The sequence below is a fragment of the Orcinus orca genome, chromosome 15, assembly GCF_937001465.1.
Source record: "Orcinus orca chromosome 15, mOrcOrc1.1, whole genome shotgun sequence".
In the NCBI taxonomy this organism is placed as follows: Eukaryota; Metazoa; Chordata; class Mammalia; order Artiodactyla; family Delphinidae; genus Orcinus; species Orcinus orca.
In genome coordinates this window covers 243,629-259,701 of record NC_064573.1, presented here as the reverse complement: position 1 = coordinate 259,701, position 16,073 = coordinate 243,629, and the positions used below count along the sequence as shown (strand labels likewise).

At 44.7% G+C, this 16,073-nt stretch overlaps 2 protein-coding genes across 3 annotated transcripts in view; one reads left to right on the top strand and one right to left on the bottom strand.

Moving 5' to 3' along the window:
- Positions 1 to 16,073, top strand: part of ADNP2 (ADNP homeobox 2) — a 79,999-nt gene that overhangs the window by 51,348 nt on the left and 12,578 nt on the right. The gene's annotated exons all lie outside the window — the stretch shown is intronic.
- Positions 4,032 to 16,073, bottom strand: part of PARD6G (par-6 family cell polarity regulator gamma) — a 106,203-nt gene continuing 94,161 nt past the window's right edge. The window contains exon 3 of the mRNA XM_004280026.3: positions 4,032 to 5,022. Coding sequence (XP_004280074.1) covers positions 4,202 to 5,022 — 821 coding nt within the window. The 3' untranslated portion in view covers positions 4,032 to 4,201. The remainder of the gene's footprint in view (positions 5,023 to 16,073) is intronic.

Sequence of the window (16,073 nt, the reverse complement as noted above, 5' to 3'; positions counted from 1 at the left end):
AGAGCGCAGGCTCAGTAGTTGTGGTGCACGGGCTTGGCTGCTCTGCGGCATGTGGGATCTTCCCAGACCAAGGCTCGAACCCATGCCCCCTGAATTGGCAGGTGGATTCTCAACCACTGCATCACCAGGGAAGCCCCAAATGTTGCATTTCTGGAAGCAGATAGATGGGGCGGGAAAAGTACTGGATGTCAAAAAATATGGGTGTGAATTATGGCTCTGCAAATTACCATGTGATCCCGGAAATATCAGTCTACCTTTACTTCTTCGTTTTACAAAGTGATGGTAAAAATTTACAATATCCTCCTTCTGGTTTTGTTTTTATTCATAGCAGTTACTGGCAAACAAAATATTACATCTTATACTCATTTTTTATTATCTGTTTCTAAAGTACAAGGTCCATGGAAACATTTGTATGCTCCCACTCACTAAATAAAAAAACTAAGAGAATATAACAACCTCTGAACAAAGAGCTTATGCTGGTTTAGGAGACAAAACACATAAAACCAAAACAGCAACCTGAGGACATTGAGTAGGGTTTGCAGTGCTTCCCTGAGTCCCTGGAAGCTGGTCTATGGAAGCTGCTTCTCACCTGTGCTCTGGGCTTCGGGTGGGGTTCATATGAAAAATGTAACTCGGGGGGCTTCCCTGGTGGCGCAGTGGTTGAGAGTCCGCCTGCCGATGCAGGGGACACGGGTTTGTGCCCTGGTCCGGGAGGATCCCGCGTGCCGCGGAGCGTCTGGGCCCGTGAGCCATGGCCGCTGAGCCTGCGTGTCCGGAGCCTGTGCTCCGCAGCGGGAGAAGCCACAGCAGTGAGAGGCCTGCGTACCGCAAAAAAAAAAAAGTAACTTGGTCCTGGAGCAATCAGGCAGACGACTCAGTTTGCCGTGAAACACCTGTAGTCTCGCTCAACAGATCACTGGGGTCCCTACTAGAAGTAAAACTTGTGTGCAAAGAGCTCTTCCCCCGGCACGCTGGCTTGGGGTCAAGAGGGTTCAGGTTAAGAAATGTGTTTCCTGTCAAAGCTCCCTGGGGAGGGAGCGTGGAAAATGGCACTGGTTTCCTGGGCTGGGGACACCAATGGTGAATCATTCTGTTTGCTTTTTAGTAACATAGGAACAGTTGATGCCACTCCTTGGAAATGTTGTTCAGTAACGCAATGTTCTCAATCCCTGAAAGTTATCTTTTTGTGAAGGTAAAGAAGAAAACAAAATAAGTGAGGAAACGTAAGAGGGTAAAAGAATTTGTATGTTGACTTGGGATGTGTTTGGGATACGAAATACTTAGCAGACTGATGTCAGAGGCAGACAGGAGGAACAGGTGTAGCTGGAATAAAAAGTAAACCACAGAACAGTATTTCTGCCCATCAGGAAATACTTTTTGCAGGCTACCTGATATTAGGGTCTCAGTACCAGCATTATCCAGGTATCTTTGCGACTTGCAACAAGACCCCGCTCCCTGTCTCTGGCTACTTTGTGTAAAACTGTGAGATACTATATAACCTCACTGATTCGTGGACAGGGTCTCCCTATCAGCTGAAAGGTTGGCCCTCCTGAGATGTCACAGGCTCTGGGGCTGGCAACGTGCATTACTACGAGGTCAAGTGACCTGCGCTCCCTGGCAGGTTAGCCAGGTATCTGCCCCTGCATCTCCGACTCCATCACAGGAGCTAACTCAGAGCATGTATCCAGCTTTAGTACCTGCCTGCCTCAGCTCCACCTCACAGGCTGCGGGGGTGACTGTCCCAATGCTCGAGTCCCCCCAACTCTAAATGGAAAAGGGCTGCCTGCAGCTCAGCGTCAGTGAGGGGATTCAGCGAGGTGGTGCACACTGGTAAAGCTGAGATAGTTGCGCCTCTTTCTTCCAGGAGTTATTGGTGTTTGCTGCTGTCACCTTGACATTTGTAATTTACTGAATGAGATCTTGATGTATTATACATTTAGTAATGTCCATGATGATAAAGTGTTAATGGAGGTTTTGCAAACCAGGGTATATTTTGAAAAAGCTGTACAGTAAGTATTCAGAAAAGCTTTTTCAAAAGGACTTCAAAAGAAGGTTCTGGACCTACAACACATCTATCATCTCCTATCAAATACGAGTATAATTTGGTTACCTGAAATGCCTTACTACCTGCTTGAGTTTGAGCCCATTTTTCCCATCTGTAAAATGGGGCTACTACTACTTGCCTGTGGAGGAAGTGTGAGGATTACGTGAAAAAAAAAAAATAAGGCACACAAGAGGCACTTGGTAAATAGTAGGTATTTCATCCTGAGGCTGAGTTTCTCTCTGCTGATCGTTAACAGACATTCTCTCCAGTATTTAGAACACAGCTGAAAGCAGCAAAGAAAAAGTTTTATTCTTTGATATAAAAGAAAACTTTAATGCGTATACAACATAGTTTTTTTTGTCCTTTTTTTTAAAAAAAAAGAAAATCGCAGAAATATAGACCTGGATAGAAAAATACACTCAAGCAGCTGCTCAAGACAATTCATAACTCCTAAAATAATGAACAATCGCACACAAATCTCAGCGTAAGCCTTTTTTTCCTTTAAAAAAGTATTCACATTTACTTAAAAACACACCTAGTTATTTGACAAGATATTCAATAACCAGCAATAACTTAATAAAAGAACATTTCCTTTGTGATAGTAAGTTAGCATAAGAGTTTTGGTTCTACAATACTTGTCATAGTAAAAAAACACTTCTGACTCCTGGTGCCCAAAAATGCTCATACAGTTCATTGGAGCCCATAAATTTGGGGGTCCTAGACCTCAAAGGGGAGCATCTTTGGTCTTCCCTGTACTTAGGACCAAAACAGACAGTGATCCTGGCATACAAATAACAAAAACAAAGGTGCAGGAGACCACAACTACTCAATAAAAGCTATTTATGCCCAATAAATAGTTTCCAAAAGAAAAATAATTTGCTTTTCACTGAATGAATTCAGGAGAAATGAATTCAGGAGAAATGAACACATTGAGATACACTGTTTTCCACCTGTTATCAACCTGCCATCCATAAAGTCAGTTCTGCCACTACCAGCAGGGGGTGCCTGACCACAGGAGAAACAGCCACATAGTTTCCCAAAAGGCAACCTACAAAAATACGTTTACCTGTATTTACATGAAAACTTCTTTGGGTGAAAGTTTAGTTTTCAAAGTACAAGTGTAACATTTTCTCCTCGACACTGGCTTCAGGTAGAAAATACAGGTCATATAAAGTTTGATTGGCTGAAACATGAATAAACCTTTAAAATTACTAAATATGTGAATATTGCTAGAATACCAAAGGAAGTGACAATGAATTTAATCTGTGTTGTTAGAAATCTTTACATTCCATGTGACTTGTTATGTAAAATCAAAGATAACAGAACCCATACATCCAAATGACTGACCTTTCAAAGGCCTGTGTGAAGTGTTGGAAACACTTCAGAAACTGCCCTCAGAGTCACAATCCACAGGAAAAGACTGGTTTTTACCTCAGAGTAAATGCTGGCTTTTGATCACAGACGGTACTGGTGAGCTGTGCCTTCCACTCTCTTCCCAAAATTGAATTCACCTCAAAGGCTAAACAGGGCACCTCTGACGGCCTCACAAAACTGCCTGTCGGGGCGAGTCCACCGCTGCGGCCACCACGACCACTTCACGCTATGTGAGACAGGACTGCAAACAGTGCAACGTTCTGAAATTCATCCTCTACCGCCATGCTTATTATTCCAGGTGTGGGTGCATTTGCTCTTGAAAACCAGCCTCTACCTTCCTGCCACGTCCCATCTTCATAGCCTCTGGCCCGTCAGCAGAATCAGTGCAAGTCGGCAGGAAGCACAGTGAAAACATGCATTCGACTATTTTAAAAAAGTAATTTTAAAGCTTCATTTTAAAAAGTATATTTTTAAAATTTAAAAACGAAGTATTTTCTGCACTTGGTCGGATTCTTTCTACCACTTGACAAAGTGCTAGACCCTCACCCAGCCTCGTACAGACGGTGCAGGTATTTCATGTTCTGTGGAGAAATTCTACAAAAATACAATATGCTTTTCTCTCCATAAGTTGGAATAAAGAGTAGGGTGGTGGGAGAAAAGGGAGGGATAAGTAAAAACAACAAAAAGGAGGCGTGCAGTATACAATTTTTTCTTATTTTAAGACTGGAATAAAACTTGAAGAAGTATTTCCCCTCGGGAAACTGACCTGTCTGACGCCTGGCCCTACAGGGTGACTGCCGGCCCGTGCTCTTCCACCCCTCCGGGGGGCAGGGCCAGGCTGTGGCGGGGGTCAGACCGGAGGGAGCTAAGCAGCCTCTGGACACTGCCCTCCCGCCCAGGGCTGTGCAGGCCGGGCGCCAGGCCAGCGCCGTTGACCCGAGCGAGGCTGCCTGGTGGCGGCCTGGGTACCAGCCGGGGCTCCAGGACGCCCTCGAGGACCACGTCGGCCTCTTCGTCGCTCTCCATCTCGTCAGGGGGCAAGTTCTGCAGGACGTGGGCTGTAGGCAGGCTGTGGCGGCTGGCCGTGCTGTCCGAGGAGCGGCCGGAGCTGCCCAACGCACGGCTGCCACGCACCACGTTGTTCCTCTGGTTGGCCGGCTTGACCGTGACGATGAGGTTGTGGCTGTTGGCGATCATCATGTCCGTGACCTGGTCCAGTGTCTTCCCGGCCACCTCAATCCCGTTCACCTCCAAGACCTCATCGTCCACGGCCAGCAGCCCAGTGCTCTCGGCCAGGCCTCCAGGCACCATACGGGAGATGAAGATGCCGGGCACCTTCTCCAGCCCCTGTGGGGCCACGCGCACGCTCGTGCCGTCGCGGATGTAGAAGCCCAGTGGCTTCTGGCAGCCATGCCGGTACAGCCTCACACGGCGGTGTGTCTCGGGGAGGATGTCCACGTCGATGATGGAGGACACGGGGCGGAAGTCATGGGGCAGGCCAATGTGCAGGTGTGTGCGCCGGCGAGGGCCGTCCTCCCGCAGGGCCAGGGGGCGCCGCCGCCTGGACAGTGAACCCACCCCGAAGCTGCAGCGCTCGGCCTCTTCTGGAAGAGCACAGAGGAGTCAGTCAGAGGAGAGACCCGCGGGCAATGGGGAAGCACAAGTCGAACAGCATCGAACACCCAGAGCCTGAGGCTGGCCGTCCAGGTAAGGCCTGGCCTCCTGCAGCTCCCTTCCCACCACTTCTCTGACTTGTGGTGTGACCCCAGGGAAGTCTGAGGCAATGGGCAAATCAAACCGTATAGAGAACTGACTGAAACACAAGTCTCCCACACATGCCCAGGAGCTGAATGATCGATTCATTTTGTCACACTTCAGTTTTGGGGAAAGTCCCAACCTCCTGGATGATATGCAAACACAATGCAGTAACTTTATGGGTTGTTTTGCTGAGCCCACAGCAATCCTGGCATCAGGTGAGCTGGCCCAACAGTATTCACCAGGCAAAGGTTTGATGCCGAGTTCAAGCACAATCACCTCCTTAACAGTAGCTCTCCGGGCAACCAACAGAATGGTTGAAAGGTTAAGAGAATTAACAATAGATGAAAGGTTTCAAAGTGCCTGACTGGATTCTGCAATGACAGTGGAGTGGGAAGCACCAGGAACGTCTTCCAACCTGGACCACAACTGCAGGGGCAGAATCTGTCTGATGTAACTAATTTGGAACTTGAGAGTCTGTTGAAGGCTCAACTTCCAGGGGAAGAACTGGACGGTAATTGCAGTCAATTTTGCTCAGTTTCAACTCTCAGCACAGTAGCAGCTGCCTAGCCCACCCCCCAGCACCCTGGGAGGCAGCTGTGCACTGTTCCTGGAGAGTATGTGGGCCAGGGTGGGCAAAAAGGACCCTGCTCTCCAAACATCAGGCATCTGTGCTCTGATTACGGACTGCTACTTCTGATCACAAAGGTGTAGACAGACGTAGGTGGCTATTGTACCTCCCTGCATTGTTGCAAGCCCCTCTCCTTCTACCTGAAGGAACGTCCAGGAGAGTTAATGGACTGGCACCCTTTCTCTCCCTTCATTTTTCACCTTTTTTCATTTTGGGAGCCAGACCTTAAAGTCTAGGACAGTAAAAACAACTGCATATATGGGGAAAGTTAGAAGTGACTGTGCATGCTCAAGGAAAGACTCAGAAAGGACCTTAGAAAACCTTAAGTTCACACCTTAATGTTGATACTCAGCAAAGAGCCCCCAACAATTAAAAAAAAACACCCCAAAACAGTAACAAAAACCCAGCAAACCCTGGGGAAGGGGTAGAATCTGATTTCCAGAGCTACCATGTTATTAGCTTAATCTCCAGTGTTCAACAACAACAAAAAAAGTCACAAGACATACAAAGAAACGAGAGTGTGCCCCAAAGGAAAACAGTAATAGAAACTGTCCCTGAAACAACCTGACGGCAGATTTACTAGACAAAGACTTTAAAACAATGGCCTAAGACATGATCAAAAAACTAAAAAAAAAAAAAGAGATGTGGGTAAAGTCAAGAAAACAATGTATGAACAAAATGGAAACATCAACAGACAGAAAACCTAAAAGGAAACTAAATAGAAGTTTTGGAGATGAAGAGTACAATAATGGAAATTATTGAACAGGGGACTCAAAGGCAGATTTGAGCAGGCAGAAGAAGGAATCAGTGAACTTGAAGACAGGACAGTAGAAATGATCATATCTGAGGAACAACAAAAACAAAAGGTTAAAGAAAAGAGAACACAGTGTAAACAATCACTGGGACACCATTAAGCAAACTGATATATGCCTTGTGAGAGTCTGAAAAGGAGAAGAGAAAGGGGTGGAGGGAATATGGGAAGAAATAATGGCTGAAAACTCCCAGACTTGAGGAAGTGTGCAAATGCAAACATCCAAGCTCAACAATCTCTATGTAAGATGAAGTCAAAGAGACACAAGATTACAAAATAATCAAACTTAATAAAGACACAATATAGGGGGCAGAGTCAAGATGGTGGCATGAGAAGACGCCAAGTTAGCATCTCCCCACAACTAGGGCTCCTGCCTGCCACTGATGGGGGACCCTGATGCCCAAGGAGACGGGAGGAATCCTCAAGTAAACCGGTAGGATGTGAGGGGACTGGGGGGTAGGAGAAGTGGAAGCCAGACAGGATGGGGCCCCTGAGGCCGGGGAGATCAGGAGAGGCAGGGGGAGGGGCCCTGTGAGAGGAGCAGGAGAGGAGTGGAGGGCAAGTGCCCACCCACTCAGGCCTGGGGAGCCTGCTGGGCTCCCAGGCTGATCCCCGCCCTCCAGGACAACCCCCCCACCGGCAGCATTCGTCCTGGAGGCATAGGAAGGAGGCGGAGAGGAGACCAGGAGAGGCAGGTGGGAGGGGCCCTGTGGGAGGAGCAGGAGAGGAGGGGAGGGTGTTTGCCCTGCCCACTCAAGCCCGGGAAGCTTGCTGTGCTCCAAGGTGAAGTCCCCCGCCCTCTGAGACCAGGAGTGGGGGGCACGCCTTGGCCCCTTCTGTTCCATTGAGCCTAAGCCCCACCCTGCACAGCCCCCAGGGCCTTTTCCAGCCCTGTGGGTCCTAAGCATAGGCCCCGCCCACCACCCAAACCTCGCTCTTGCTTAGGCCCCGCCCTCCACAGCCGGGGCCTTTCCCCCCCTTTTTTCCTCCTCTTTTTTTTTTTTTTTACTATTGTGGTACTGCTGTACCCTCTGGTTGTTGATCCATCGATATTTTTACTCATATTATTTCTAACATCTGTTAGGTTCCTAGTCTAATTCTATTTTGGGCTTTGTTATTGTCCTCTTTTTTTGTTCTGCCACCCCACATGGTTTGCAGGCTCTTGGTTCTTGAGCTGGGGGTCGGGCCGAAGCTCCTGCAGTGGGAGCTCCAAGTCTGAACCACTGGACTAACAGAGAACCTCAGACCCCAGGGAATATTCATCGGAGTGAGGTCTCAGAGTTCCTCATCTCAGCACCAAGACCCAGCTCTACCCAACAGCCTACAAACTCCAGTGTTGGAAGCCTCAGGCCAAACAACCAGTAAGAAAGGAACACAATCCCACTCATAAAAACAACAACAACAACAAAAAACATGGGACAGCAAAAAAATATTTCCAGATGAAGGAGCAAGGTAAAAACCTACAAGACCAAATAAATGAAGAGGAAATAGGCAGTCTACCTGAAAAAGAATTCAGAGTAATGATAATAAAGATGACCCGGAATCTCGGAAATAGAATGGAGGCACAGATTGAGAAAATACAAGAAATGTTTAACAAAGATCTAGAAGAACTAAAGAGCAAACAAACAGAGATGAGCAACACTATAACTGAAATGAAGAATACACTAGAAGGAATCAATAACAGAATAACTGAGGCAGAAGAACAAATAAGTGACCTGGAAGATAAAATGGTGGAAATAACTGCCGAGGAGCAGAATAAAGAAAAAAGAATGAGAAGAACTGAGGACAGTCTCAGAGACCTCTGGGACATTAAACACACCAACATTCGAATTATAGGGGTCCCAGAAGAAGAAGAGAAAAAGAAAGGGTCTGAGAAAATATGTGAAGAGATTATAGTTGAAAACTTCCCTAACATGGGAAAGGAAATAGTCACCCAAGTCCAGAAAGCACAGAGTCCCATACAGGATAAACCCTAGGAAAAACACACCAAGACACATACTAATCAAACTAACAAAAATTAAATTCAAAGAAAAAATATTAAAAGCAGCAAGGGAAAAACAAAAAATAACATACAAAGGAATCCCCATAAGGTTATCAGCTGATTTTTTAGCAGAAACTCTGCAGGCCAGAAGGGAGTGGCAGGATATACTTAAAGGGATGAAGGAGTAAAACCTACAACCAAGATTACTCTACCCAGCGAGGATCTCATTCAGATTAGATGGAGAAATCAAAAACTTTTCAAACAAGCAAAAGCGAAGAGGATTCAGCACCACCAAACCAGCTTTACAACAAATGCTAAAGAAACTTCTCTAGGTGGGAAACACAAGAGAAGAAAAATACCCACAAAAACAAACCCAAAACAATTAAAAGAATGGTAATAGGAACATACATATCGATAATAACCTTGAATGTAAATGGATTAAATGCCCCAACCAAAAGACACAGACTGGCTGAATGGATACAAAAACAAGACCCATATATATGCTGTATACAAGACACCCATTTCAGACCTGCGGACATATACAGACTGAAAGTGAAGGGATGGAAAAAAGATATTCCATACAAATGGAAATCAAAAGAAGTTGAGTAGCAATACTCGTATCAGATAAAATAGACTTTAAAATAAAAACTGTTATAAGAGATAAGGAGGGACGCTACATAATGATCAAAGGATCAATCCAAGAATATATAACAATTATAAATGTTTATGCATCCAACATAGGAGCACCTCAATACATAAGGCAAATGCTAACAACCATGAAAGGAGAAATCAACAGTAACACAATAATAGTAGGGGACTTTAACACCCCACTTACACCAATGGACAGATCATCCAAAATGAAATAGATAAGGAAACACAAGCTTTAAATGACACAATAGATGAGATGGACTTAACTGATTATTTATAGAACATTCCACCCAAAAGTGGCAGAATACACTTTCTTTTCAAGTGCACACGGAACATTCTCCAGGACAGATCCCATCTTGGGTCACAAATCAAGCCTCAGAAAATTTAAGAAAATTGAAATCATATCAAGCATCTTTTCTGACCACAACGCTATGAGATTGAAAATCACTTACAGGAAAAAAAAAACTGTAAATAAACACAAGTACGTGGAGGCTAATCAGTGAGCTACTAAATAACCAAGAGATGATTGAAGAAATCAAAGAAGAAATTAAAAAATACATAGAAACAAATGACAACGAAAACATGACGACCCAAAACCTACGGGACACAGCAAAAGCAGTTCTAAGAGGGAAGTTTACAGCAATTCAGTCTCACCTCAACAAACAAGAAAAATCTCAAACAATCTAACCCTACACTTAGAACAACTAGAGAAAGAAGAACAAAGATAACCCAAAATCAGTAGAAGCAAAGTAATCATCAAGATCAGAGCAGAAATAAATGAAATAGAAATGAAGAAAACAATAACAAAGATCAATAAAACTAAAAGCTGGTTCTTTGAGAAGATGAACAAAATTGATAAACCCTTAGCCAGACTCATCAAGAAAAAAGGGAGAGGATGCAAATCAATAAAATTAGAAATGAAAAAGGAGAAATCACAACTGACACTGCAGAAATACAAAGGATAATAAGAGAGTACTACAAACAACTATATGCCAATAAAATGGACAACCTGGAAGAAATGGACAAATTCTTAGAAAGGTACAATATTCCAAGACTGAACAAGGAAGAATTAGAAAATATAAACAGACCTATCACAAGTAATGAAATTGAAACCGTAATTAAAAATCTTCCAACAAACAAAAGTCCAGGACCAGACAGCTTCACAGGCAAATTCTCTCAAATATTTAGAGAAGAGCTAACACCAATCCTTCTCAAACTCTTCCAAAAAATTGCAGAGGGAAAAACACTCCCAAATTCATTCTACGAAACCACCATCACCCTGATACCAAAACCAGAAAAAGATACCACAAAAAAATTATAGACCAATATCACTGATGAACATAGATGCAAAAATCCTCAACCAAATACTAGCAAACAGAATCCAACAGCACATTAAAAGGATCATACACCACGATCAAGTGGGATTTATCCCAGGGATGCAAGGATTCTTCAATATACGCAAGTCGATCAATGAGATACACCATATGATCATTGAAATAGATGCAGAAAAAGCTTTCAACAAAATTCAACACCGATTTATGATTAAAAACTCTCCAGAAAACGGGCATGGAGGGAACCTACCTCAACATAATAAAGGCCATATATGACAAACCCATTCAAGCATCATACTCAATGGTGAAAAACTGAAAGCATTTCCACTAAGATCAGGAATAAGGATGTCCACTCTTGCTACTCTTATTCCATGGCAATCAGAGAAGAAAAATAAAAGGAATGCAAATTGGAAAAGAAGAAGTAAAACTCTCACTGTTTGCAGATGCCATGATACTATACATAGAAAATCCTAAAGATGCCACCAGAAAACTACTAGAATTAATCAATCAGTGAATTTGGTAAGGTTGCAGGATACAAAATTAATGCACAGAAATCTCTGGCATACCTATACACCAACAACAAAAACTCAGAAAGAGAAATTAAGGAAACAATCCCATTTACCATTGCAACAAAAAGAATAAAATACTTAGGAATAAACCTGCCTAAGGAGGTAGAAGACTTGTACTCAGAAGACTATAAAACACTGATGAAAGAAATCAAAGATGACATAAACAGATGGAGAAATATAACATGTTCTTGGATTGGAAGAATCAATATTGTGAAAACGACTGTACTACCCAAAGCAATCTACACATTCAGTTCAATCACTATCAAACTACCAATGGCATTCTTCACCATTGAATTAGAACAAAAAATTTTACAGTTTGTATGGAAACACAAAAGGCCCCAAACAGCCAAAGCAATCTTGAGAAAGAAAAATGGAGTTGGAGCAATCAGGCTCCCCGACTTCAAGCTATACCACAAAGCTACCGTAATCAAGAAAGTATGGTACTGGCACAAAAACAGAACTATAGATCAATGGAACAGTATAGAAAGCCCAGAGATAAACCCATGCACATATGGTCACCTTATCTTTGATAAAGGAGGCAAGAATACACAATGGAGAAAAGACCGCCTCTTCAATAAGTGGTGCTGGGAAAACTGGACAGCTACATGTAAAAGAATGAAATTAGAACACTCACTAACACCATACACAAAAATAAACTCCAAATGGATTAAAGACTTAAATGTCAGACCAGACACTATAAAACTCTTACAGGAGAACATAGGAAAAACACTCTTTGACATACACCACAGCAAGATTTTTTTTGACCCACCTCCTAGAGTAACGGAAATAAAAACGAACAAATGGGACTTAATGAAACTTAAAAGCTTTTGCACAGCAAGGGAAACCTTAAACAAGACGAAAAGACAACCCTCAGAATGGGAGAAAATATTTGCAAATGAAGCAACTGACAAAGGATTAATCTCTAAAATATACAAGCAGCTCATGCAGCTCAATATCAAAAAAACAAACAACCCAATCCCAAAACAGGCAGAAGACCTAAATAAACATTTCTCCAAGGAAGATATACAGATTGCCAACAAACACATGAAAGGGTGCTCAACATTACTAATCATTAGAGGAATGCAAATCAAAACCGCTATGAGGTATCACCTCACACCAGTCAGAATGACCATCATCAAAAAGTCTTCAAACAACAAATGCTGGAGAGGGTGTGGAGAAAAGGGAACCCTCCTGCACTGTTGGTGGGAATGTAAATTGATACAGCCACTATGGAGAACAGTATGGAGGTTCCTTAGAAAACTAAGAGTAGAACTACCATATGACCCAGCAATCCCACTACTGGGCATATACCCTGAGAAAACCATAATTCAAAAGGGTCATGTACCACAATGTTCATTGAAGTACTGTTTACAATAGCCAGGACATGGAACCAACCTAAGTGTCCATAAACAGATGAATGGATGAAGAAGATGTGGCACATATATACAATGGAATGTTACTCAGCCATAAAAAAACGAAACTGAGTTATTTGTAGTGAGGTGGATGGACTCAGAGTCTGTCATACAGAGTGAAGTAAGTCAGAAAGAGAAAAACAAATACCGTATGGTAATGCATATATATGGAATCTAAAAAAAAAGAAAAAGAAAAAAATGGTACTGATGAACCTAGCTGCAGGGCAGGAATAAGGATGTAGACGTAGAAAATGGACTTGAGGACACGGGGAGGGGGAAGGGTAAGCTGGGACGAAGTTAGAGAGTGGCATGGACATAAAAACACTACCGAATGTAAAACAGCTAGCTAGTGGGAAGCAGCCACATAGCACAGGGAGATCAGCTCGGTGCTTTGTGACCACCTAGAGGGGTGGGATAGGGAGGGTGGGAGGGAGGCTCCAGAGGGAGGGGATATGGGGACATGTGTATGCATATGGCTGATTTGCTTTGGTGTACAACAGAAAGTCCACACCATTGTGGCGCAATTATACTCCAATAAAGATGTATCAAAAAAAAATACTAGACTCAGTATAATCTTACATGCTCCAGGACACAGGGCAGGAGCAGTAATTTGAAAGGAGGCTGGGTCACACCCACCTGCTGATCTCAGAGCGCCCCCTGGAGTGGCAGGGGGCATCTGCAGCTCACCCTGGGGACACAGACGCTGGTGGCAGCCACCTTGGGGAACTCATCCTACCACATGGACACCCGTGATGGAAAGTGCTGTTTTTGAATTCTCCCTATAGCTTACCAGCTTCAGGACCCAGCCCTGCCCCGCCCAGCAGCCTGCAGGCACCAGTACTGGGAGGCCTCAGGATAAGCGACTAGCCAGGCAGGGACACAGCCCCACCCCCACCAGCAGGCAGGCTGCCTTAAGACCCCCCCCAGCCCCCAGCCACTCCTGCCGACAGCCCCGCCCACCAGAGGGCCTAGGCCCTGGCACCACACCCTGGAACTAGATGCGAGACCCCCACGGCCTTGCCAGAGGGGGTCTTGGATCTAGCCAGAGACTAGAGACTAGATCCACAGCCAGAGACTGCAGGACCCAGCTCTGCCTACCAGTGGGTAAGTACCAGCCCCAGAACCCCCTGGGCCCCCAGCCCTGACCAGAAGCAGGCAGACACCAGCCCCAGGACCACTGCAGCCAGAGACTCCAGGACCAAGCTTCACCCACCAGTGGGTGGTCGCTGGCCCGAGGATCCCTGCCGCTTGCCTTTTCAGGTGTCAGGCGACATGTCAGCAGGCTGGCAACAGTATCAGGACACCCCAGGACTCAGCCCCGCCCACCAGTGGGACGACACCAGCTGTAGGACCCCAAGGACCCTTCAGCCAGAGGCCTCGGGACCTGGCTCCACCAAGCAGTGAGCTGGAACTAGCCCATGGACCCCCCAGTCCCCAGAATCACCCACCAGAAAGCCAGACCAGCTCTGAGCTAACCTTAGAATCCTCAGCTAGCTGCCCAGGGATACAGTGGGCCAGCACCAGCCTTGGGACACTGTAGAACCCACAGCCAGCCATGTCAGGAGCAGGACCCACCCACCAACAGGCCAACACTAGATCCAGGAACCCCGGTTCCGCAGCCATCTGTGCCAGAACCAGGCTCTGCCCAATGGTGAGCACCAGATCTGGGACCACCCTGGGTTCTGCAGCCAGCCACCTTGTGACCTTGTCCTGCCAACCAGAGGCCAGCAGCCTCCGCACAAGGCAGGGCCTGCAAACAACCAGACGGGGCCCGCTGCACCTACCAGACTGCCCACAATAGTCATCCTGCCACAACAGAAGGACCAGCGCAGCCCTCATATAGCCCTAGAGCAAACAGCTCTGGTGACTAGAGGGCAGTGTGCCGCAGGGAACATAGGACATCTCCTAAAAAAGACTACTTCTCTAAGATCAGGAAATGCAACCAACATATGAGACACACAGAAATAAAAACAGCAAATTAGGTAAAATGAGGCAACAGAGGAACATGTTCCAAATGAAAAAACCCCGAAGAAGAACTAAGAGAAGTGGAGATAAGCAATCTACCCAATAAATAGATCAAGGTAATGATCATAAAGATAATCAAAGAACTTGGGATAAGAATGGATGAGCAGAGTAAAAAGTTAGAAGTTTTTAACAAAGAGTAAAAAAACAGAAGGACCAGAGACAAAGAATACGATATCTAAAATGAAAAATACACTAGAAGGAATCAATAGCAGATTAAATGATGCAGAAGAATGGATCAGCTAGCTGGAAGATAGAGTAGTGGAAACCACTGAAGCTGAACAGAAAAAAAGAATGAAAAGAAATGAGGACAGTTTAAGAGACCTCTGGGACAACATCAAGTATAGTAGCTTTCTCATTATAGGGGTCCCAGAAAGAGGAGAGAGAGAGAAAGGGGCAGAGAACATATTTGAAGACATACTAGCTGAAAACTTCCGTAACCTAGGAAAGGAAACAGACGTCCAGGTCCAGGAGGTAGAGAGTCCTAAGCAGGATCAATGCAAATAGGACCACACCAAGATACATTGTAATTAAAATGGCAGAAATTAAGATAAAGAGAGAATATTAACTGCAGCAAGGGAAAAGCAACAAGTTACATACAAGGGAACTCCAGTAAGGCTAACAGCTGACTTTTCAGCAGAAACTCTGCAAACCAGAAGGGAGTGGCACCATATATTTAAGGTGATGAAAGGCAAAAACCTACAACCAAGAATACTCTATTTGGCAAGGCTCTCATTCAGATCTGACGGAGAGGTCAAAAGGTTTACAGCTAAGCAAAAGCTAGAAGAGTTCAGCACCATGAAACCAGCCTTACAAGAAATGTTAAAGGGGGGGCCTCCTTGGTGGCGCAGTGGTCAAGAGTCCGCCTGCCGATGCGGGGGGCGTGGGTTCGTGCCCCGGTCCAGGAAGATCCCACATGCCACGGAGCAGCTGGGCCCGTGAGTCATGGCCGCTGGGCCTGCGTGTCTGGAGCCTGTGCTCCGCAACGGGAGAGGCCACAACAGTGAGAGGCCCGCGTACCGCAAAAAAAAAAAAAAAAAAAAAAAATGTTAAAGGGACTTCTTTAAGCAAAGAAGAAAAGGCCACAACTGGAAACATGGAAACTATGAAAGGAAAAAGCTCATCAGTAAAAGCAAGTATACAGTAAAGGTAGCAAACCTACCATGTACAAAGGTAGTAAGAAGGTTACAAGACAAAAGTAGTAAATCACCTATATCTGCAATAAGTAGTTAAGGGCTACAAAAACAAAACAAAATGTAAAATATAATATCAAAACAGTTAATTGTGAGGGGAGGGGAGTAAAAATGCAGGGTTGTTTAAATGTGTTTGAAATTACGAGATCAACTTACCATCCCTCATGGTAACAACAAACCAAAAATCTATAATAGATACACACAAAAGAGAGAAGTTTCTAAACATAACACTAAAGATAGTCATCAAATCACAAGACGAGAACAAAAGAAGAAAGTATCAAAAAAGGACTACAAAACAAACA